The sequence below is a fragment of the Pelodiscus sinensis genome, chromosome 23 (assembly GCF_052426305.1).
Source record: "Pelodiscus sinensis isolate ZL-2025 chromosome 23, ASM5242630v1, whole genome shotgun sequence".
NCBI classification, from domain to species: Eukaryota; Metazoa; Chordata; order Testudines; family Trionychidae; genus Pelodiscus; species Pelodiscus sinensis.
The window spans coordinates 21164075-21188154 of NC_143074.1; the positions used below are offsets into that span (position 1 = coordinate 21164075).

The 24080-nt window shown below is 41.6% G+C and overlaps 1 protein-coding gene across 1 annotated transcript in view; it reads left to right on the plus strand.

Annotated features, from left to right (window-relative positions):
* The window catches only part of TTLL11 (tubulin tyrosine ligase like 11), a 137261-nt gene that overhangs the window by 22564 nt on the left and 90617 nt on the right, over positions 1 to 24080 (plus strand). Inside the window, exons 2-4 of the mRNA XM_075905425.2 lie at positions 3112 to 3208; positions 5249 to 5382; positions 22620 to 23195. Of these exons, the coding sequence (XP_075761540.2) occupies positions 3112 to 3208; positions 5249 to 5382; positions 22620 to 23195 (807 nt within the window). The remainder of the gene's footprint in view (positions 1 to 3111; positions 3209 to 5248; positions 5383 to 22619; positions 23196 to 24080) is intronic.

A 24080-nucleotide genomic window follows, 5' to 3' on the forward strand; every position in this document is an offset into this window, starting at 1 on the left:
GCAGCCATCACTGCCATGACTCCGGGACCCACTGAGCAGCCTTGCACACAGCACTGAGGCTCCAGGAACCACAGGGCGGCCATGCTCGTTGCACTGGGACTCTGGGACTTGCTGGGCAAGTCATACACTGGGGCTCCGGGTCCCACAGGGCAGCCATGTGTGGATCCCTGCCTCACCGATCTACCACGGCTCCCAACCCCTCTGAACAGCCCACCTGCCATGGGCTGGGTGGCCCACCATCAGCTCTCTGTGAGCAGTCCTGCAGGGATCCATGCTGCTGGCCCCTTGCACCGGGACTCTCTGGTCCTGCAACATCTGTGCCAGACCATGGTTATTGCCGGATCAGAGAATCCCAGATGAGAGAGTTCCAACCTGTAGTAAAATTTCTCATTTTTTTAAAATGGTCTTTCTTTTGCCTAATATATATCAATGCTTTTACAGCCGCATTTTACAGCTGTTTTGTACTGAAAGCTCCTGGGGCCAGATCCTGGGGCACAAGACTGCAAGGAAGGGGAGAAAGGTGGCTTTAGCCACTCTTCTGGTCTCCCAGATCCTGTGGCTGCCCATTGCCTGGCATAAGCTAGAGGCCTGAGGCTGCTTACACCAGCTAAAGTGTGGGTATTACTAATGAATAAGGCAGAGGTGGGCAAGAAAGTGGCAGCGGTTCGGCTGCTGTTGCTATATTTACCTGTGCCTCCACAGGTATGGATGATTGCAGCTCCGGTTGGCCGCACATCACTATTTCTGGCCAATGGGAGCTGCGGGAAGCAACGCAGACCAGGACACTGCTTCCTGCACCTCCCATTGGCTGGGAACAGTGATGCATGGTCGATGGAAGCTGCGATCGCCTGTTTCTGCCGCAGCACTGGTAATTATAGCAGTGGGGACCTGCCGGGGGCTAATGCTGGTGGACCAGATCTGGCCCGTGGGCTGGTACTTGCCCACCCCTGGTAGAAGGGGATACCTTCATACATCCCCTCTTCCCTCTGCATCAGGTGGGCATGGAAGAAGAGCCATTGAAACAGCTTTGTTTTACCTGTGTTTTCCGCAGCATAGCGAGACTCCAGAAAAGGGATCATTTAAGCTGGGTTTAGTTGCCATAGTGGACCAAAGGTTCCTACTTGTTTGTTTATAAACTGGTTTCTGAAGTTTAATTCATGGTTTAGGCACTGAAGAACCAGTGGCATTTCCGAGAAGTAAGGGTGTTAGACTACTTTGGGGTAAACCCAGAATTTGATTTGCTCAAATACTCACTTGATTTGCTCAGAGTGGGGAAGTCCCTTTCCTCTCCAAGCTATTGAGTAATGTTCTGGGGCAAAATGGCAGCCATGTCCCAGCCCTGAGGTGGTTACACTTCATCCATTGGGAAATGGCGTCTGGGCAGTGTTTGTAAAATGCTTTGATATGCTTCATAGATGAAAGGTGCTATATAAATGCAAATTTCATTCACTTCATTTCAATTTCATTTAATACATAAATAAATCGCTCCAGTTTTTAGTGGGAAGGGCAGTCTGAGACCCAGCACAGAATTCTATTCTGAATATACCTGTGGAGATACGGGTTAAGGCCACTGATTGTCTTTCAGAGCCTAACAAAATTAATTTTCACATATACAAACCCACGTTTGTTGCAGCCTGAATAATAATGAAATGAGACAAGAGTTTTCCAGACTCATTGGATTGTACATGTTATCCTGTGAATTAGGAAGTGGTGAAAGAACGGATTGGTAAATTAGTGTTTTGATTATTTTTTTCAAAGCTATTTACTAAATAAACTGAAATTTTAATTAAAGCAAAGAAGGGAACAGAGTCATTAGAGAAGGTGAGGGCTTATTTCCTAACATGTTTTTCACAGCCCTGACTTTGGGACCCTAAGTAGAAATTATAGTTGGTACTTGGTTGATAGTGAAAAGTATAGAACGTCTGCTTCACCTTGTAGTTTAGAAATTTGGTGTAGTTTGATTTCCCCGCCCTCCCCCCACCTGTTTCCGATGAGGGATAAAAACAATGTAGAGTTAATGCATTTAAATTTAAACAGCTGGTTATGAGCACTCTGTTTTGAGTTTGAGCCTGAGCTCAAGCATCTGATTCCATTTGGTTGATAGGGTTGCCAGGTGTCCAGTATTGACCTGGACAGTCTGGTATTTTTGCCTCCTGTCCAGTAAAACAAATTCAGAAAATACCGGATACCTAAAATGTCTGCTATTTTCTGATTTTTTTTTTTCTCGGCCAGGAGGCGAAAATACTGGACACCTGGCAACCCTAGCGCCCAGATCCAGGTCCAGCCCCCGGCTTTCCCCGCCCCGGGCCCTGACACCCCGAGCCCCCTCCTCCCCTGGACTCCATGCTTACCTGGTTCCACAGGGAAGCTAAGTTCTGGCTTGAACAAGAACACAAAATGGCTGCCGGCAAAAAGCCTAAAGACCAAGGGGAAGCAGTGCCTTCCCTGGGTCTCAGTGTGCAACTTTTCTCCCCTGTTCCGATCCCTATTCTAACTCTGCACTCACTCTGAAAGGGGCCATGGTGTTTTATTATTTAAATTTTTTTTTTTTTGCTTAATAAGTCTTGGAGTCCCCCTCCTTTTCCCCTCCCCCCTTTTTTTCCTCAACAGAATTTTTTCCCTGGTGTTTTTTTTTGGGGGAGGAGGGTGGTGGTGTTTGGTATTTTTGGTTCAATCATCTGGCAACCCTGTTGGCTGAAGAGCAGCAGTCAATGTTTGGAAAAACTAATACTTTGATTACTGCAAGTTTCAGTGATTATTAATACGTTAATTTTTAACACCAATTCTTTACAAAAGAGAAGTGGCAAAGGAGACCCTTCTCTCTCTCAAATTTATTGAGGAAAAGAAAGTTGAATAGAATTTTTTAAAAGTAACTGTTTATCCATACTCTAGCAGAGGCCCCAGCTTTGATGGTTTACAATAATCTGTTCCTATTGAAGTTGGGCCCTAGATGTAAAGCTTGGACTTTACTGGTGTCCAGAATGCTATTCTCGGAAGGGCTTATATTTTACAAACGTCTTACAAACGTTTTACAAACGTCTGCAAAGGTAAGAAAGTTGTAAGTGTAGCAAAATTCTTTCAAAATCTGTATTGTATTTTTTTTTATTCTAGTTTCCATTTGGTCGGCGATTACCCTGTGATATCTATTGGCATGGGGTATCATTTCATGATAATGACATATTCTCAGGTCAAGTCAACAAGTTTCCAGGTAACTAATCTTGTGCTTGAAGTTAAATACATGCTTTAAAACTGTTTTTTCATGTTGTCTGAATTATTCCCCAACCTTGTTGATAATTTGCTGTCTTTTGTGGACACTGGTAACACTCTGCAAAATATGAAAGGTTTCATCCTATTTTGATCCAAGTCTAGTGTTCTCATCCTGATGCAAGTAAATGGCTGATTATCTGTTTCTCCATCAAGAAAAGTGTTTGCCTCTTGCATAGTGGTGATTACAGTTGCAATTAGGGATGTTAACAGGTAACTGTTTAACTGGTAAGCATCACCTTACCAGGTGATGCTTACCGGATTAGCAGATAACTGGTGGCCCACCAGCTCTCTCTCTCTCTCTCTCTCTCTCTCTCTCTCTCTCTCTCTCTCTCTCTCTCTCTCTCTCTCTCTCTCTCTCTCTCTCTCTCTCTCTCTCTCTCTCTCTCTCTCTCTCTATATATATATATATATATATATATATATATATATATATATATATATATATATATAAAAATAAACAATTTAGAGAAACCTGACCTTTAGGGTGTACTTAAAATAATTTAAACAATGTTGGGGTGTTTTGAAACCTCAGTAAAAATGCTGCTACTTAAAGGGGTTGTTTCTACTAAAATATTATTTTGTATTGTGCTCTGGTTTGGTTCTGGGAAAACTTCAAAGCAGAGCTCCTTAAATGGATTTTTTAATATTGAAGAGTTCATGTCAACTCTCATCTTATCATGACTATTCTACTTTTTAAAGATCCCTTATTTCACATTTAATCCCAGTATAGATCCTGCTGAATAAGAACTAAGAGTGTAGGTATTGACTTACCTAAGCCCTTCACTTCAAATATATTGCTGTTGTTAGCATGCTGTGTGAGTAAGAAACCCCCATATAGAATTTTTTGCTCCACATACTGACTTTTACCTGTTTGTGAACAGAAATATAGACAAAATCAGACAATGCACCTTTCTTGGTAAAGCTCTGCAGGCTTTTTGGTTGTTTAAATTTCATGCCATGTGTATGCTGTTTGTCCTGGCTGTACCCTGTCTCTCACATAGTGGGCAAGAAGGATACAGAGTTGACAAAAACAGATTAAACAGATCCTGAAGTCTTTTCACAGTGCACTTTTAACTCCAAGGAATGTGAATGGGGCCTGATTCCATGAGCTGCTAAGCACCTCATATGACATATTCAGCATCTCCAAATTCATGAAATTTGAAGGCTCTTGGGAGAATTGGGCCATTGCAAAAATGGACCTTAAAGTTGTTTCATATAACAAGAAAGATTTATCTCTCTGCCTTTACTGTTTTTGTGTAATTGAAAGGTAAATAGTTTAGGAACGTTCCATTCTCTGAAGCAATTGATGTCTCCTCTTCCTTCTCTGTAACCCTGGCAAAAGAAGGTAAAAATTCCAGACTGAAGCAAAGGTTAAGGTTGGGACAAAAATTCTCCTTCCTTTGTTCCCATTTATATTTTGGCCAACTACCGTAAAGCTTTCCCTATCATGTGATACAGTAATAATTGCAGTATAAACAAATACCCAAGTAAAAAGCTATGAATCATTTACTTCCGTGAGTAGCCACAAATCTTAATACAGTAAAACCTGTGTTGTCCGACATGCTCGGGGATTAGGGTGTTCTGGTTATCTAAAAATTCCAGTTATCTGAGGGTCCCATCAACCTAAGAACCACCAATGGACAATAATAGTAAAACTCAAGTTTTGTAGTGTGAGGCAGTTGGTCTCACATTTCTATTTTGAGTTAAAGATGATTAGTACTTCTTAAATAAAAAATTGTTAAGCCAGTCATGGTAAACCAAGCCAGGCCTCTGCACCTGAAGATGTGACAATATTGTGGCTGTTGGCAAGGCCGGTTAACAAAGTTTTCTGGTTAACAGAGTACTGGATAACAAAGGTTTCACTGTACATTGAAAACAATATGGTAAGTAACAACACACCAGTGTACTTTACTTTGCTGCACAGAGCAAAGCCTAAGTGAATAATCTTGAACACTTCCAGAGACTTGTTTATTTTCTGCAGGCATGACAGAAATGGTGCGTAAAATTACCTTGAGTCGGGCAGTGCGAACAATGCAGGATCTTTTTCCTGAAGAGTACGACTTCTATCCCCATTCATGGATTCTGCCAGAAGAGTTTCCCCTCTTTGTTGCTGAGGTAGATCAATTTTCTTCATGCTCTCTGAATAATGCTGCCAGTAAGATATTTGTGCTCGTGCCATTCTTTACTTCTTTCATTTAGTCTATTTACAACCACATTTGTATTCCACAGAATCTATACATCTTTTTCAGTTTACCTCCAGTCAGACAAAGGTTAGTTGATCTGTTCTTACTCTGGAACTAATATCTAAACAAATGTGCCACCTCCTCACTCCTAGAAAGGGGTATTTGAATGGTAAGCACAGCAGAAATTTAAATTCCTTTCCCAAGCATATTTTATTGAGGTTAGAAAGGATGTTCTGAGACTGGACTCTGTGGCATGTGATATCTCACCAGCATCATTTTTACTGTTGTCTTTTTAGTATAACCTGAGTGTTTTATATGAATCCTTCTGCATGTCTCTCTTAATGTGTTCGATATTTGTAAATATACACATACTTCTCTGTATTTAACTGGTGTTTGATTTGTTTAAATATTCAAAATGGAATAAAACTCTTCATTTTTCATGAACCCTAGAACAAAGTATTTTACTCTTGTGTGAATGATTTATTGTTCTGGTACTGCTAGTATTTTAAAATATGACATGTTTTTAGTTTAACCTTATCTGACTCACCCAGTGCATTATTGCATTATACAGTATCTGCTGCTTGATAAAATGATCTGTAAAATGATGGATTTTATTGGAACTCTGCACTCTCTACATCACATTTTAATATAATACTTTTATCTGCAATCCAGTTAAATTCACGACCATTTTCTAATATTCATTCTTCCAGTGTGCTGGGTCATCTTTCAGTCACTTTGCTAATGACCGTACAAATGAACAAGATTCTTATAAAAAAAAAAGGCATCTTAAAGACTAACAGTTTTACTATGGCATAAGCTTTTGTGAGTTGCAACTCACAAATACCCTAATAAAATAGTTAGTTTTTAAGGTGCCACAGGGCTCCTTGTTATTTTTGCTCAAACAGACTAACACAACTCCCTCTGAAACCAAGATAAACAGATTTGTAAAAGCAGAAGTAAATTGCAGTCAGAGTAGGCATTGCAAGCCCTTGAAACAGGTGAAAACAGGTTGGGAGTAAACTTTCCAACTAGTACACTGGGTTGTAAAAGTGGGTGTTTGCTCATGAACGCTTATGCCCAAATAAATCTGTTAGCCTTTAAGTTGTCACAAAGCAGATAAAGACTAACACAACTACCATTCTGAGACTTGTGAGAATCATGCTGACTCCTGGTTATTATGCGTTGATTATTTGGAGAGTGCTGCAAGTGCTTATGTTTGTCAGCAGATGGCACTGCAGATAAACAGATATCTTTGCTTTTCTGTGTAAAGTGCTCATCAATGGGAAGATGATTTTTGGTTTCCATTCCAAGAAGAGCAGATGTCCAATAAAACATTGCTTGGAGTTTCCTTTGCATGTGTTCTTCCATCTGTGTTTGAGAAAAGTATCATTTTTGTTATCAAACAATATAGTTTCTGCTGTAAGAGTTTATATTCTACTTAACAGCATGTGTTCAATGTAAAAAATGAATAAAATTGTATTACAGACCATAAATGATCTGGATGAGCATGAGGAACATGTCACTTGTAGTTGGTGAGGTCATTCCCAACAGGAATGCTCCAAGCTTTGCTTTTTCAATTGTTTTAATTATTGTGGGGAATTTTGTGCTGGTGAAGAGTTGTTGGATTGGCAGCTATTGGAGGCTGAAGTCTTCTGTTTATCCAGAAGGGTACTTGACAGAATGGACAATGTCTGCACACCTGTCCCCACATTGTTCTCCCACTGTGCCTTAAAGCATTGATGTAGCAAGATAACCTGTAAGCGTGAGAGGATAGCTTAGTGTCATCCATGTTTGTGGCTTTTATGATGTGAGATATTGACTCTTGGAATTAGACTCAGATACCAAACAGTTATAAGATTTGTCTGTATTTGAACGGGCAACATAAAGCTGAAAGTTGGCATATCATTGCCAATTCCCTAAACTATCTAATCTCCTGGCTTCTTTCTGCTGAGCAGCTACAGCTTGCCAAAATAAAATTAAATGTATTTTAATGTTCCTCACACTCTATAGACAGGAACCTGTGGTCATACCTTGCATGTGTATAAATTATTAGACTAGCCAAGTGCTGCCAATTTTTTCCCCATTTTTGTCATCCCTCACCGCTATACCCTGTCAGAGACTAGTGCAACCATTTCAGTAACATCTTCCCTGATTTAAAAAATAATAATTGGTAAGAGAACTGCCATCTTGACAGTTTGATGCATTTGGGAAATATCAGGAAAATGGCAATTCTCTGAGCATCATTCATATGAAATTGAAATGGTGACAGGTATTTCTAACAATAGTTTTAAAAGTTAATTTCTTTTCAGTCAGTATATATTTAACTCTAAAATATTATAGTCACCCTTTGTAATTTGTCAGATGCCCAACTACTTCAAAGAAGGAGCAATATCCTGTTTGTTTTATCTTGCAAAATTTGTCTCGATGCAGTATAGAGTTTACGAACTTTATCTTCACACTAGCTTCACATTGTATTGCCTTTGCTTAGGCCTCTTTCAGTTATTTTCCTTGTGCTTTCCTTGAGCATGATGAAAAGGCATAGATTTTTAAAATTTTTAACAAGAATCTAATTTAACCGGTAATTTTCAGGAAGAGCATAATTTAGGTTGTATTAATCTGGTTTTCTGATGTTGGAGACCTTGCAAGTATGGACATTGTAGTCTCTGTACAATCAAATCCATCAGCATTTTATTTAATGCTCTAAACAAAAATATTACTATCAAAGGAAAGCTAAAAGGAAAACCTATAATAGTCTCAGATTTTCAGCCAGGTCTGTATCTGGCTTCTCAGTTTGGACTCCAATTAATTTTATGTGTTTAGAAAATGCATCTATCTACCTGACCTGAAGGAGAATATCAAATACAGGTTTAACCTCTTTAGTCCAGCACCCTCAAGAGCTGACCGGTGCCAGACCAGAGAATTTGCCAAACCACAGAAAGTCAATATTGTTTGGCAGCATCACCAACACTTCCACTTAGAATACATTTTGGGGTGAATCAGAGCCAAATAACAGCACTGAACACTGAGAACTGAGACTGGTAGCTGTAAACAAACTTTATGGGACCACGGGAAACATGGCCACGCACAAAATGAGTAGACATCGGGGTAACTAAAATCATGCCGGACCATGGATGTTGCTGGACCAGAGAGAGCTGGACTGAAGAGGTTCAACCTGTGTGTAGCACTTCTTGGGTGATTTAATATAATGGATCTGAACTTTATCCTTTTTAGTGCCCTAGACTTCATATTTTAAGCAATGGCTTAGTAATACTCATTTTCCAAAAATAACCAAATGTCTTCATCTCCAAACTGCACTAATCTTCTCATGAAAGGAATTTTTATTTCACTGAGATTTTGATCATAAGTGGGAGTGGTCAGACCTTCCCTTTTGAGGGGTTTAAGATCTGTTCAGGTACTCCATCTTGGCAATTTGGAGTATTCAGGAAATATCAGGAAAATGGCAATTTTCTGAGCCTCTTTCATATGAAATTGAAATGGTGACAGGAATTTTTCAGCTCTTCTGTAAAAACACATGAACTTTGCTTGAAGTCCAAATTGGATGTCTTCAAAGTTTATTCCCCTTGGGTATGTCTAAGTGGGGAAAATAAGGCATGCCTGAAAGTATTAAAAGAAATGGAATTATCTTTTACAGTGTTATCCAAACACGTTAACTCAAGACTTGCCTGGATTAAGCCAGGGAAACAACCACACAGATGCCTACCTCTTTTTCTTTTTTTAACCAACAAATATACTAATCAATTTGGTTTCCCTGAATCTCAGGTTAATAAACAAAGGTTTAGGTCTGGATTTGCTGCATATTCTCTCTGATTCTGGAAAACTCCATGGTCCACTTCTGACACATTGTCATTAAATGTGAAATCTCTTGTACTTTCACTCAACTGGTATTAAACTAGAGTAATTCAATTCTTAGGGAGCAATATTACCGGATGAAAACAATCATGATTGTATCAACTTGCTTTAAGGCTGTCTTTGTTTCATAATTTAACATTGCCAAAATATAGTGTCTTAAGTCTACCTGTTATAGGAGTTCATTATAAAATTTCTTCATTGGATTAGCTTCAGCCCAAATATATTAGTTCGTCTCTGATATTAAACTGAGCATTTCTTGAATAAGATGTTTTCCCTGGCTTGTGGAAAAAATAATTTTTCATTACATCATTACATGATAGAAAATTTGACATTCAGCTTGGTTAGCTGATCTGGAAATATCTCAAGATTATTCACCATTTACAATTTGTCTTGTTAGTCTAAGAATCCTTGGTGTTTCCTTGTTAAGAATCTAAGTGTCAAACAGAATTGGAAGGTAGTGGGCAAATACCATTGTGGTGGTTTATTGCCTGCCAAGAAAATCTGTTTTTTTTCTTCTAGATTTCAGCTTTTCTGTAAAAACATATTTACTTTGCTTGAAGTCCAAATTGGATGCCTTCATACAAGGTTTATTTCTTTACTGTAATCTCCACTCCACTTTGGTTTGTCTAAATGGGGAAAATAAGGCATGGCTGAAGATATTAAAATCCTGTTAGTTAAAACCACAACTTGTCCTAATGTGTAGATGGGGTAGTCATGCTTAACATGTATTATATGGTCACAGTCTGTCTTAGGTTCTCCCTCCTGCCAGTGTTGACCTTGACCAGCTAACATGTTTAAAAATACAACATGCCTTAAATGCAAATTTGTATTTAAAATGTTTAGATTAAGTCATTTTCCAGCATAATTTACTTTCTCAGTTTACACAAACCTTTGGATGGCATGACTGTTCAAAGAAAGTATTTGGAGGTTTCTGCTGGTTATAAAGAAGATCTTCAAGACCAAGAATTCTTCTACTTCCCTGAGGCCAGTCAATCTAGAAGGTAGATTGACCCATTCCCAGATCCTCCTCCTTTCTTCATCTTGTTCTTGTTGATTGGGGTATATAATATATAATGGACTGGAAGCCTTAAGGAGAGAGCTCTGAATAGTTTCCAGGGCAAGAACAGGGTTTGTAGGACAGGAGCAGGGTTTTCACCTCACCTGGATATGTTTTCCTGTTTTATTACTAAGAAAAGTATAGAGATAAAAGCCAGACATCTGTCTGTTTCAATAGATTTATCCAAATATCTGCAGAAGTTGAAAAAGCAATGCCCTTCCCAGTGAAAATAGATGGATCGTGGAAAAATTTCAGTAAAGGGAGGTTGATCTTCGTTGATAACACAATAGTGGCTTTGAATTAACAAATTTGCTCTTACTAATATTACTGGGTTTGGGTTCTGAATTTCTTTACATGGGCTATCCTGACTGTGCATGTGGGATTCCTTTCTTGTTCTTGCGTTTTGCACTCTCTCTAGAGTTGCCAGATGGTTGCAACAAAAATACTGGACACACTTGATATTACATCACAATCTACATTACACCTTATTTAGAAAATACCAGACATTTATATTTTCTCATTTATATTTTCTCAGTTTGTTTCCTCAACAGAAAGCTCAAATACTGGACTGTCCGATTCAAAACCGGACACGTAGCAACCTTATCTCTCTCTGCTACTTCTCCCTGATGTGTTCTGTTACCATTTTTGTCTTAAATGTAACTTGTTTTAATAAACAAACTCTGCCATTTTTCTGACGCCGAGCATGTCGCGTGTCTCCTCATATAGCATGGATTGAAGTGTGATTCATCTGTGTTTTGTGTTCTGTGACACTGTTCCCTTTTCTATGTTGGAGCACAGAGGATGGAAGCTCTTTGCTTTGACAATAGCAGGTTTGGAGTTCCTGGCTTAGTAGTGCTGATACAAAATATTGGCCTCTGTCTGCAGGAAACAGGTGTTTTTGTTCAGAACTTGAAAGCAGTTGAAATGATTGTTTAAAATCCAGTATCCCACAAGGAGGTTACCACTGTATCCTCAAAACAGTGGCCCCCCAAAAGCACCTTCCTCTTCAATAGTGAGTCCGTGCAGCAGAGCAGGGAAAGCCTGAGACAGAAATGGGGAATGAGAGACAGACAGATTGCCCCTGCCCTTCTAATGCAGGGTTTCTCAACGTGTGGCCAGCGGGCTACATGTGGCCTGCAGCCCATTTGTTTGTGGCCCGCGGTGCGATTTGGGTTTATGCGGGGCTCAACATGCGGCCTAACGGTGGGATCCTTTGAACATGGCCTCCACTGGGAACATGTTCCACAATGGTGAGGCGTCTCTCAGGAGGGGTGAGCACTGAAAGTCCCATGTGGATGGGCTGGCTGGACCAGATGGGTGCAGGGTGTCAGCATTTCTAGCCCCCAGGAAGGAGGTGCTGGGAGCACCGGGGCACTGTGGGAAGTGCTTTGCATTCATGCCCGTCAGTGTGAAAGAAGCGATTTGCATATATTTGCATGTATATGCAATGAGACTTAAGTTGTAGCCCTCGGCATGTGCTATGAGTATCATTGTCGCCCCCGGGGCTTCCAAAGTTGAGTAGCTCTGTTCTAATGGAACAAAAGTAAGTGTGTGTGTGGGGGGGGGAGGGGGGGGGGAGTTTTAACATCAAATACCCCTGTTATGACATTAACTTTCCAATAGTGAAAAACTGGACTATTCTTAAGGGAAGCTCTATCTTGTAATTTAATATAATTGTGAAGAAGGTTATTCCCTTGTAGATAAAACCATTAGAGGGCAAATTTTGCTTTCTTTATTCTCTTAGCTAGTCCCATTAATCTCATTGGACTTGGCCTTATGTGGAAAACATGGGAAATATCTGATGCCCAGTGCCTCCTTATCCCTTGGAGCGATCACCTATTCTGATAAAGGACCTGTCAGTCGGTTACAATTGACTTTCTGAGAAAATCCCCTGTTTAAAGAATTAAATATGAATTCACACAACAGTGAGGAGGAAGAGAGGTGTGATTCTCAATACCGTAAATGAGTTGTATAAAATACATTCTGCACTATCCTCTGAAAACATGAGGGGTTGTATAAAAGAGCTAAGTATTGGAGATGGATTAACTAATAAAGCCACTAAAAATGGACAGTCACTCCTGAAATTCCGTGACTTGCCTACTGGTAGCCAGCTTTCTGCTGTGTCCCAATTTTTCTTTCTCCCAGTAGTCCCAGGATTGGTTGTGGAAACTGATCCACTTTGCTGTGCCTCAGGGTACCAGCGAACTGAGAGAAACAGTCTGAGCTGTGCTGGAGAGAGGGCAGACTACCACTGTGAATACATGTAAAACAACCGCATTCGCCACTTCCGGCGTTGTGCTAGATTAGTTTAGTCTGCAATTTAATTCTACCTCTTTCTTTTTCTCTTCTCTTCTCTTCTCTTCTCTTCTCTTCTCTTCTCTTCTCTTCTCTTCTCTTCTCTTCTCTTCTCTTCTCTTCTCTTCTCTTCTCTTCTCTTCTCTTCTCTTCTCTTCTCTTCTCTTCTCTTCTCTTCTCTTCTCTTCTCTTCTCTTCTCTTCTCTTCTCTTCTGTTTGGTGATGTAAGAATTCAAGAAAAGAACAGAGGCTATTCTTGGTATTCCAGCAAACTGTTTTTAAAAAGTCTCTTGATCTGCTGGATCTCCTGTGGAGCAGACAGTATGGCCCAGTCAGCACATCCTGCATTTACCTTGGCTGCCCTTGGTTGTTTGGGGCTCCCTTGGTGTGTTGTTCTGAATGTAATGGTCTCCTACCCATTGTTCTCTTTCCACAGGAACTCAGAGTTTGTAAGGTTTGGGTTGTGGGGGTGGTTTTACTGGAAAGCACAGAATGTGCATTAATGCTTTTTCAGTTAAAATATTTGTGAATTTATGGCTCATGAAAGTGGCTGGATTTCCACCCTGCTAGACTGTAGCACTGTCAGCAGATCATCTGTGGCGTTGACAGAAGCAGTGAAGCGTTGCTTTGGTTCTGCCACTTAGGGGTGTAAAATTATGTTAGTTGGTTAACTGGTTGCACACTGGTTAACCATTCACATTCCTAGCCACTGTTCTGCAACCCTAAGCCAAATTTCCAGGGTGAGAGAATAGTTCAGTCTCACTCTATCCTTGGTCTTCATGCTGAGTATGGCAACAAAGTTGCCCGTGAAAGCCAGCTTTTGGTGCTTTGATACGATTCTGGAGATGTACAGTAAGAACCCAATTGTTAAGAGGATTTACAGTCCCAAATTATCTAGGTGGTGGTAACTGCATTGGGCATCACTGACATTGGCTGGATTTGAACTACTTATGTGCAAGCAAAAAAGTCCTGAGTTCTCTTGTTCCCAAGTAGTCTGATATATCATTGGCGTGCATGTGAATTCACTAACTTAATACATATGTGCTTTTACCTTGTCTTGTAACCAGCATTCCCTCTAAGATTTTCCATCCGTGAGCCAAGTGAGTTTTGTCTTGTGCACAATATTGACGTCATGTCAGCTTGTTTGGATGTGTGCCACTGTGGCACCCATCAGTTACTAACATTTTATTTTATATATATATATAAAAAATACTGTAACAATGGATAATTAATAAGATACATGACTCTGCACTCACCTATCCTGAAAACCACCTGCTGGCCTCTCCCCCCAAAACAGTGTGCCGCACTGCTTGTGCCCCCATCAGGACCGCAAACAGCCAGGTGGTACCTGTATAGGCCTGGCTAACTGCTTACCCACCCCCCACACCCTGTAGTTGTGCCCAGCTTTGCAATCTCCCCTCCCCCATATGCCAGGGCCATGCTATCTGCCCCCCAAAAACAAACAGCCAGTATCTGAGCCTAGGGCCCACAACCCAAGCACCACTGCCCAGAGACCTGTGCTTAGCCTCGCATCTCGCCGGTTCTCCCCCACGCTCCTATCACTCAGAGACCTGTGTCCGACCCTGCACTTCCCTCTCTCCTCCCCTCTCCCTGGAATTTACCTGCACCCGGTATCTTCCCCTACCATAGACAGCTGGTGCCTTTGCTACTCACTTGACTGCCCTCTGTGCCGGGCCCCCTGCTGTCCTTGGGCCCACTGCCTCCCCCACTGCTACTGACCCCAGTACCTACCCTGCTGCTCTCCTGCCCAGGCTCCCATGTGGTGGCTCCAGCCACAGCCCCGGCCACTGCAGCTGCTTCTGCCCGCCATGCGGCTCCTCCGGCCCTGGCCACCAGAGCAGCCACCTGCCACCCGCCACACGGCTGCACAGCTCTGCGTAGGAGGTGGGTGGGGTCGAAATTTTTTCTGCATGCCCACTCAAGTACGCAGCTTAGAGGGAACCCTGCTTGTAACATGTTGTAAAACACGCAGCATTTTTTTTAATGCTTTTTATTGTAGATAACTTTGAAGCTTTCCTGTCCTTCTATTATAATTTTCATTGTCCTTGAAGCCTGGCAGTTTCTCTGGTTTGATTTTATTGCTCTGTATGGCAAAAATGAAATGTAGCTAGTAGGAGCTATCGATGCACCATAAGGAATCTTTATATCTGCCTGATATTGTCTGGTCCTCAGTGACCTAGTTACTGGTTTTCTGGTTTGTCCTCTGAAATAAAAAGATGAAGCCTCTGAGATTTTATTTTCTTAGGAATGGAATAATGTAGGCAATTTTAGGTGCTGTGATTGTTCTCTTCTCTAAGGTAAAAATAACTTCATTATATTGTCTTTGAAAGAATTGACAGAAGTGCGGTTTATAAATGGGCAGACCTTAAGACCTGCGTGTAGTTGTCAGTGTCCTGTTAAATTCTGATTTGTTACATCCAGTCGGGACTGTTGTTAGCTTTCACGCAGTGATTACTAAATTAATGTATCAGTTAACATGTAGTTTTCAAAGGTCAATTAACCCTTTGAAAATAATTCTGTTTGGTCCTGACAGCATACCACAATCTGTCCTAGAATGGTGGTCTCCTTTTCTTAAAGATGAGACCACTAGTGCTTTGGGGGGGGGGGTGAAACTGGCCAGTATTTTTAGTTACCATAGAAGTCCATGTTACCATCTTCTGTTATTACCGCCAGCGTTGTTAGTGCAACAACAGCAGGTAAAAGCTTGCTGATGTGCAGAAATTATAGAGGGCCAAGCAAAAACTCCAAATCTATATGCCTTCAAACTTTGGGGGCCTTTGGGGCTAGGTCTGAACTTCATTACTCCTATTAACTCTTATTACTGCTCTTGTACACTTGTGTGGGAATGGAAGCTTTCTGCTCCATAACTGACCAGCACTTTTCTGCCTGCTTCATTCATGCGTTTGAGCTTTCTAGGTCGCCTCGGGGATTTAGTAAGGAGTTTGGGGTTCCACAGCTAATGATAGCAGAGATGGGGGTATCACAGGGTGGCTGGACTCTTTAAAGGGAAATAGAGCCTCAGCACACTCGCGACAAGGCCAGTTCACCTCCTCCGTCAGGTGGTTAATGAGAAAAGAAGGGGCTAGGGCTGAAAATATAAGGGAAGAAGGGACAGATTTCCTGGAATTGTTCCTGGAGAAAGTAGCTCAAGTGGGAGCCTGATACTCTAGTTAGGAGGGCTGGAAGTGGCAATATGCTAGAATCCTGGGGAACTGCAGCTACGGGTGACAGCTGCAAGGAATAAAGGGACAATTTGAACTAAATCCAGTGCCAGGGACCAGGGCTGGGGGATTCCTGCATCAAGGAGAGAGAATTATTTGAATCATGGAACTAGTAGCCTGGTGTAAAGTATTAGTGTGTCTTTTAGGGGATAACACTGATCCCGCTCCAGAAGGGGAATGTTTTCAAAAGCTGTGGACTCGGTGGATTATTGAGAAGCCCCAAAGAGAGGGAAACTGAAGAAGGAGGCTGCAGAGTCATCTCAGCGGTGAGGGGGCCTTTGGGAGGTACCAGGAGTTCCCTATAAGCTGAGTGCATGGCTCGCTACCCAGGAGAGATTCTCATGCTGCCCAGCTGATTAGTACAGTGCCCACAACCACACATAACTAGCAGCCTGTGTTTTATAATGGTGGTGCACATCCGCACATGCCCTGGTGCACAAAACAAAATTTATTCTGTATATGGATGGAAAAATTAGAGGGGAACATTGGAGGTGGCTGACCATGTTACATAGCCCATATTCACCCTAAGGGCCTAGTATAGAGTCAAACATTTCCCTGGTAGGATGGCTTGCATTATGCATCCTGGAGGCCTGGATCTTAGTCAAACAAGTGTCAGAAGTGATCAAGACTCATACTACACACCTGCCCTGTACTGTAAGCAGAAAGGACTTTGCTGCCTGTGGAGGATTCTGAAGAGGCCTCTTGGTCCACCAGCAGTGCTCTTGAGCTATGTCTACATAGGGACCCTCTGGAAGTCAATGTGCATAAATGCCAACTCCACATGGATGGGTCTCATTTGGGAGCCAAGAGGCCTTCACTTGCTGTAACTTAATCTTCCTTGGATAAGAACATCCACTCGGGGGGGTCGAGTGGCAGGGAAATTACATCACACCATCAATGGATTCAACTTAATTTTTCGGAGTGTCCCCATGTAGACACTGCCTGAGTAAGCTCTGCAAATTCACTTGCCTTTCAGCAGCAGAGAAAGCTTTTGTATTAAGGTGTGGAAGCGATGGTGCCAAAATGAAGTGAAAGTATCTGTTTCATAAGGGACATCATTTAGTCCTGTTTTCCTACCCTTCCCCCTCTACTTGTGTGACTAGCTGCTTTCAGGTTCCATGCACATTAGGGGAAGATACGTAGGGTTGCCAGATGTCCGGTATTGGCCTGGACAGTCTGTTATTTGCGGCCTCTGTCCCATAAAAAAACTCAGAAAATACTGGACTGTCAATATAAAATGTCTGGTATTTTCTGTTTTTTCTAGGACGGAAGGCCGCTTGGGACAGTCTTCTGCTGCCGCATCTCGTAGGGGCGGGGGAGCGGTGAGCGAGGGGATTTAAAGGCGCAGTACCTCTTTATTTATTTTATGTAGGTATTTAATTTTTTTGCTCAACAACTTAGGTCCCCTGTGGGGTTTTTTTTCCTTTTTGCTCGACCAAATTTTTTTTTCCCCTCCATGTTTGGTATTTTTTTCTGAAAGTATCTGGGAACCCTAAATTTATATGTATCAAAATGGAGTATTTCTCACCAAGTAATTTCTCTTCTAGTAATGGCATCTCCTTTTGTCTAGCCCTGTTCAACCCACACTTTTTATCAAATCAACAGCCAGTATACAGTTCTGCAAAGAAAACCTGTTGGAATAAACATTCTCATTCAGTAACATTACAAAAACACTTGTCTCAATTCTTGAGAAATCCACATGAAAATGTAGATTGAGGATTTATCTAGACACGTAAAGTATATATAAACCAGATAGCATTAAAGTATGGGGGTTTCCTAAACAGATTTTTCACATTTAAATCTGTTTAATGTTTTTGTCTCAAATAACTTGTTGTTTACGGATTCATCCACGAGGGGGCAATGCTCTTCATGCAGAACTAACACAGAAGAAAACTCATAGGCAAATTGAAAAATCTCAGAAGTATGCTAACTTGGAAAAGATACAAGCCTAGGCATGTCATGCATTTCAGATTCAACCAAAGGTTTTGGTAGAATATTAAATCCCATCAAACTCTGCATGAACTTTCCTCTATTTGCTTATTTCACACTGTGTATCTAGAAAAACCCCATGAATTGTAATCCACTAGGAACAGATTTTTCTAATGTGATACAACACCGCTTCTAGAAGTTGCTCTGATTGTGGTGGAAAGAATTTTTTTGCTCCTCTTGATCAGAAAATTAATAGTTGAGCTCCAGGCCTGAATATAGCATTGGTATAATTTTCAGGAACTATTCTGTTACAAACCGAAGAGTGGCCACTAGAGGCCACAAACCAAAGCTGTTGGCCACTAGAGACATATATAGAATGTGCTATTCAATAGGGGAAAATATTTTTGTTGTGATACATAGTATTGTTTGTATGCCCTAGTTTCACTAACAGCCTCTCTCTTTGGCAAAAACCATCCCTGGTGGAAAATGAACATTTCTTGACTGATCGGTTTCCAGCCACATAGCCCTGCAATGTGTATGTCGGAGGAGTTGTGGGGGGTGCTGATTTCAAGGCCCAAAAGTCTGTGTGCAGTAATCCCATGGATTTTAACCAAACTGCATATTATGCAACTGAAAAGATTTAGTCCTGCTGCACTGGAGAGGAAGGGAGGATCTGGAAATAAGACTTGACCTGATGTATGTTTGGGGTGCTGGGGAGGGTTCCTGTTATTCATGAAGAAGAGAGAGATAGGAAGAGGCCTCCTGATGTAGATGTGTTTACTCCAGCCAGTCTGAACCGGCCCTGTTTCTTGCTCTATACACGTTTCAGTATAAAACTTAGCATATTTTTAAATATTTATCTCTTAAAGCTGTATTCCCACATTCGAGGATACTGAGCTCCATCTCAGGAAAATAAAACCAATTGCATCAGCCTACAATCTTGCCATGTTCTTAAAGACAAGACTCTAATCTAGGAGTTAGTACCTCTGAAATGAATGGGGCAATTTACACCTCTGAACTTTTCTTTCATGCTCTCTGCAAAATCAGGTTGCTGTTTCTGCATCTGTTACCCCGGTTTCATGTTTTGAATGTTTTCGTTGCAACCAGAATGGCTGGACACTTTGAATGAAAGTGGAAATTTTGGAGAAAAATTCAAAGATTTGTTTGTGCCCCCAGTTAGCTTGGAAATGTTGTTTTAAGAAAAGTGAATAGACTGGTGGAAATGAGTGGGCTTCGTTGTATGCTTACAAGAGAAAACAATTGGTGTTAGCCAAAAAAGATCTCTTGGCATTGGAAAAGGTTCAGAAAAGGGCAACAAAAATGATGAGGGGTTTGGAACAAGTCCCATATGAAGAGCGATTAAAAAGACTTGGACTTTTCAGCTTAGAAAAGAGGAGACTAAGGGGGGATATGATAATAGTCTATAAAATCATGACTGGTGTGGAAAAAGTGAATAAGGAAATGTTATTTACTTATTCCCACAATATAAGAACTAGGGGTGATCAAATGAAATTAATAGGCAGCAGGTTTAAAACAAACAAAAGGGAGTTTTTCTTCACTCAGTCAACGTATGGAACTCCTTGCCAGAGGATGTGGCATAGACTAGGACTTTAACAGTGTTTTTAAAAGAGCTAGATAGATTCCTGGAGGTTAGGTCCATCAATGGCTATTAGCCAGGATGGGGAGGAATGGTGTCCCTAGACTCTGTTTGTCTGGAAATGGGTGACGGGAGTGGGATCACGTGATGATTACTAGTTGTGTTCCCTTCTTCTGTGGCAAGTAGTATAGGCCACTGTCAGCAGACAGGATACAGGACTATTTGGTCTGACCCAGTATGGCCACTCTTATGTTCTTAGCTTTTATTACAGCACTGAACATTCTTTCATTGTTAATTCCCTTTTTACGTGCTCACCAAGGTGCAGCTGCACTTACCGTGGTGTGGCGAATACAGACACTGCAGAACCAGCCAGTCTGGGGATTAAACAACAGTGCGAGCTAAGACCAATAGAGTAGAATTTCTCCATGTCTGAACCCCCAGGCTACGTCTAGACTACATCCCTTTTTTGTAAAAGGGATATAAATTAGACGTATCGCAATTGCTAATGAAGCGGGGATTTAAATCGTCCCCGCTTCATTAGCATAAAAATGGCTCCCGCTTTTTTTCAGCACGACGCTTTGCCGGAGAAAAGTGCCAGTCTAGACGCTGATCTTGCGGAAAATAAAGCCTTTTCTGAAAGATCCCTTATCCCTCTTGAAATAAGGGATAAGGGATCTTTCGGAAAAGGCTTTATTTTCTGAAAGATCAGCGTCTAGACTGGCGCTTTTCTCCAGCAAAGCTCCGTGCTGAAAAAAAGCGGGAGCCATTTTTATGCTAAGGAAGCAGGGACGATTTAAATCCCCGCTTCATTAGCAATTGCAATACGTCTAATTTACATCCCTTTTACAAAAAAGGGATGTAGTCTAGACATAGCCCCAGAATATATACTCTGTACAATTCTTTACATGCCCAAGCTATGCCGGCCATATCTACACAGCTGTTTTTAGCATGCTAATGTCCTGCTGCCAGAGCCTTTCCCCACTGCAGTAAAAGGCTCCACTAGCTTCGTTGCTGGTCCTTTCTCCACTGCCGCCTTCTTGCTGCAGCCTTCCCTAACCACAGTGAATGGCTCTGGCAGCTGGAGCCTGTTGCTGGCGTGGGTAGCTACATGTGTCATGTCTGTACTCTGCACACCTCTGTAAGTGTAGACATAGCCTTCCTGGGAGGATGGACGTGCTTGTCAGAAACATCAAGTGCATGTCTCTTGAATAAAACATTGATTTGCAAAAGCTTCGTTAAGTAAAAGGCACCACAGCCATTTGTGCTGTTCATATTGAAGTCCAGGTCTGGATTTGGTTAACTAGAGAGAACAGCATCTTCTAAGGCAAGGGTGGGCAATAAGTGGCCCGTGGGCCAGAGGCAGTTTGCCAGGGTTAGCCCCTGGCGAGCCACCAGATGCTTTATTTACCTGTGTGTCCACAGGCGTGGCCGCATGCAACTCCCATTGGCTGCGGTTCACCATTCCCAGCCAATGGGAGCTGCAGGAAGTGCTGTGGGCTGGGTCACTGCTTCCCACACCTCCCATTGGCCAGGAACAGCGAACTGCAGCTAGTGGGAACTGCGAGAAGCTGTACTTGTGGACGCTCAGGTAAATAAAGAGGGGAATCATGTCTGGCTCACAGGCACTTGTTGCCCACCCTTGTACAGGTCTGGTCTACATGTGGAGTAAGCTAGGACGTGACTTTCAAGTGCATTGGCCAGTCTTCACTAAATCCCCTTGCGAACACCCTCACTGCGTACGGTGACTGCCTTTGTGCAATTTAAGCCAAGCTGCACAGAGGTAGTCTTGGTGCAGACTAAGAGCATTCATACGGGGAGTTAGTGTGGGGAAGCTAGTGTCACGAGCTACATCAGGCTCTTTCCCCAGCAAGCCGTTAGTTTACTCCATCCGTCGGATTAGAAGACTTGCTGGTAGGGAACAGGCAGCTATTTTGTGACAGCTGGGTGATGGTAGATGCAGTGTCTTCAGGACAGGATCTCTCTCCTTTAATACTAAGGCTATTATTTCAAACCATTTCAGAGAGCATTAACCCCAAATGAGTGACAGTCATGTCTCATGACTGCCCTGTCTTCTCTCTCCTCATGGTTGTTTGTCTAACTTTAACATTGAAAAAAATGAGACTGCTTTTTTTTTCTTTGTTTCATGATTTTCTGTAAGAAAATATTCAACATGCTTCACAAAGGTTAAGTCTCACAGCTCCACTCACATTAGTGAGTCGTTCGGCATCCCAGCTAGATGAAGCCATCAAAAACAAGAAGAGATTTAGGGTATGTCTACACGTCAGTTGTTCCGAAATAACCTACTGGTACCTACACTACAAGCCTTCATTTTGAAATAATGTCCAGCTGGAGGACTTCTTACTCCAACTCCTGTAACTCTTGTTTCAGGAGGAGTAAGGGAAGTCGAAGGAAGAATGTTCTTCCTTCGACTTCCTACTGAGTAGACCGTGCCAAAAGCTGAATTAAGTTATTTTGACTTCAGCTATACAATTGATGTAGCTGAAGTTGTGTAGCTTCATTCGACTTTAGCCCTGCTGTGTAGACATGCCCTTACACTGTATATTGTCACACTGCATTAAAAGAAGGTGCCTGAGACCCTTTCCATGATGGGATGCTATATAAACTGCAATCCCTCTAGATCAATAACTGCTCTCCCACATTTTTACCTGATTTTTGTGTTCTTCCCAATGCCACTGTGTATTTTCCGCACTCAGAGCACATCTTGACTACAGTTTTTTTTCTAAAGGAGGTACGCAACTTTGGCACTAATTTGCAGATCTTCTTCCGATTGCATTTTCGAAAGCAGCTCTTCCTAAAAAAAGGAAGTTTGTGGGTTTTCGAAAAAGGGTTTTTTTTCCTGAAAAACCTGCATCCAGACTACTTTCACTTTTGAAAGACCCGCTTTTGAAAATGCAATCAGAAGATGATATGCAAATTAGCACTGAATTTGCATATCTCCTTTCGGGGGAAAAAGCCCGTAGTCTAGATGTGCCCTCACTTGCCTGATGTTTACTTCTGTAATGCTGTGTATTTTACTGTAATGCTGCGTATTTTACAAGTATGTGGAAATTCCTTTCCCATGTTGTCGTAGCATTAAAAGCTTTTCCTTCCGAAATAAGGAAGGTGTATTCTGTGTATTCTTGTCCTTCTTTGATCTAATTGCCTTTCTTTCCTTCTAGGTTCGCATAATGAAAGAGAGCGATCCACCCTGGAAGCCCACTTTCATTGTGAAACCTGATGGCGGTTGTCAAGGGGATGGAATCTACCTCATTAAAGACCCCAGTGACATTAGACTGGCAGGAAACCTCCAGTGCCGGCCAGCTGTAGTCCAGGAATATATCAGCAAACCGCTGCTGATTGACAAATTGAAATTTGATATTCGTCTATATGTCTTACTGAAATCTTTAGAGCCATTGGAGATTTATATAGCCAAAGATGGACTCTCTCGATTTTGTACAGAGCCCTATCAAGAGCCGACTCTCAAAAACTTGCACCAGGTATTTATGCACCTAACCAACTATTCACTGAACATTCACAGCGGGAACTTTATCCATTCTGACAACGTAAACACCGGCAGCAAAAGGACTTTTTCAAGCGTTCTCTGCAGACTGTCTTCCAAAGGGGTTGATATCAAGAAACTGTGGTCGGATATAATTTCATTGGTGATTAAGACTGTTATTGCACTGACTCCAGAGCTGAAAGTTTATTACCAATCTGATATACCAGCAGGAAAGCCTGGCCCATCTTGCTTCCAGGTAGGTCAGGAATTTAATGTAAGAGGTGTAGTCTCATGAAAGATAGCCACATCATTGCTCTAAACCTCCCTGTAACTATATTGGAGTGAAGTGATTTTTATGCATAGATTAATCATGTGTTTAATTCACTTCCTAAAAAGTTTTGTCTTTAACTTTTTTTGACAATCACTAATAGGGATAATAGTTGCAAAACGGGGCAATGTCAAGTTCGCAATTTATATTCGCCTCACAGTTTTTGGTTTGCAGACTCTCATCATGAGTGTCACAGAAGACACCTTACTACCACCCTTAAATGCATCTTTATAGTTTCTGTAGGGTTTCAATCACATTCAAACATTTCCCTTTGCCCTCTGGAAGCTTCAGTGTTGAAAACTGCAAATCATAATAATCATAGATGCTCTGATAGTGATGAGTATAGTATAAATACCTGGACAGAAGCATGGTGAATGTCACCACTGGTGATCAAAGTACATAAGCTGGCAGTAAGTGCTAAGCACTTAGCTCATTTCCAAATCCCCTATCCTCCTCATTCCTTTCCAAACGTTGGCATCTGGACGGCATTCGGATACCCCCCGGCATCCCAAAATAGTTATTCCGCGTCTTTTGAGCGCACCTGTTATTTTGAAATATAACGGGCTCGCTATTCGGACATCCCTGTAAACCTCATTCAACAAGGAGTAAGGGACATTTCAGAAGATTTATTTCAAAATAAATGCTGTGTACACAGCACCAAATTTCAAAATAAGCTACTTTGAAATAAGATGCATGGCTCAACTTGCGCATCATATTTCTACTTACGATGCAATGTAGACGCACTTTCACTGGCCCAATCAGTTGAAACGGTACTATGATCCAGTTCACTCAACCAGGAAAAACATCATCCGG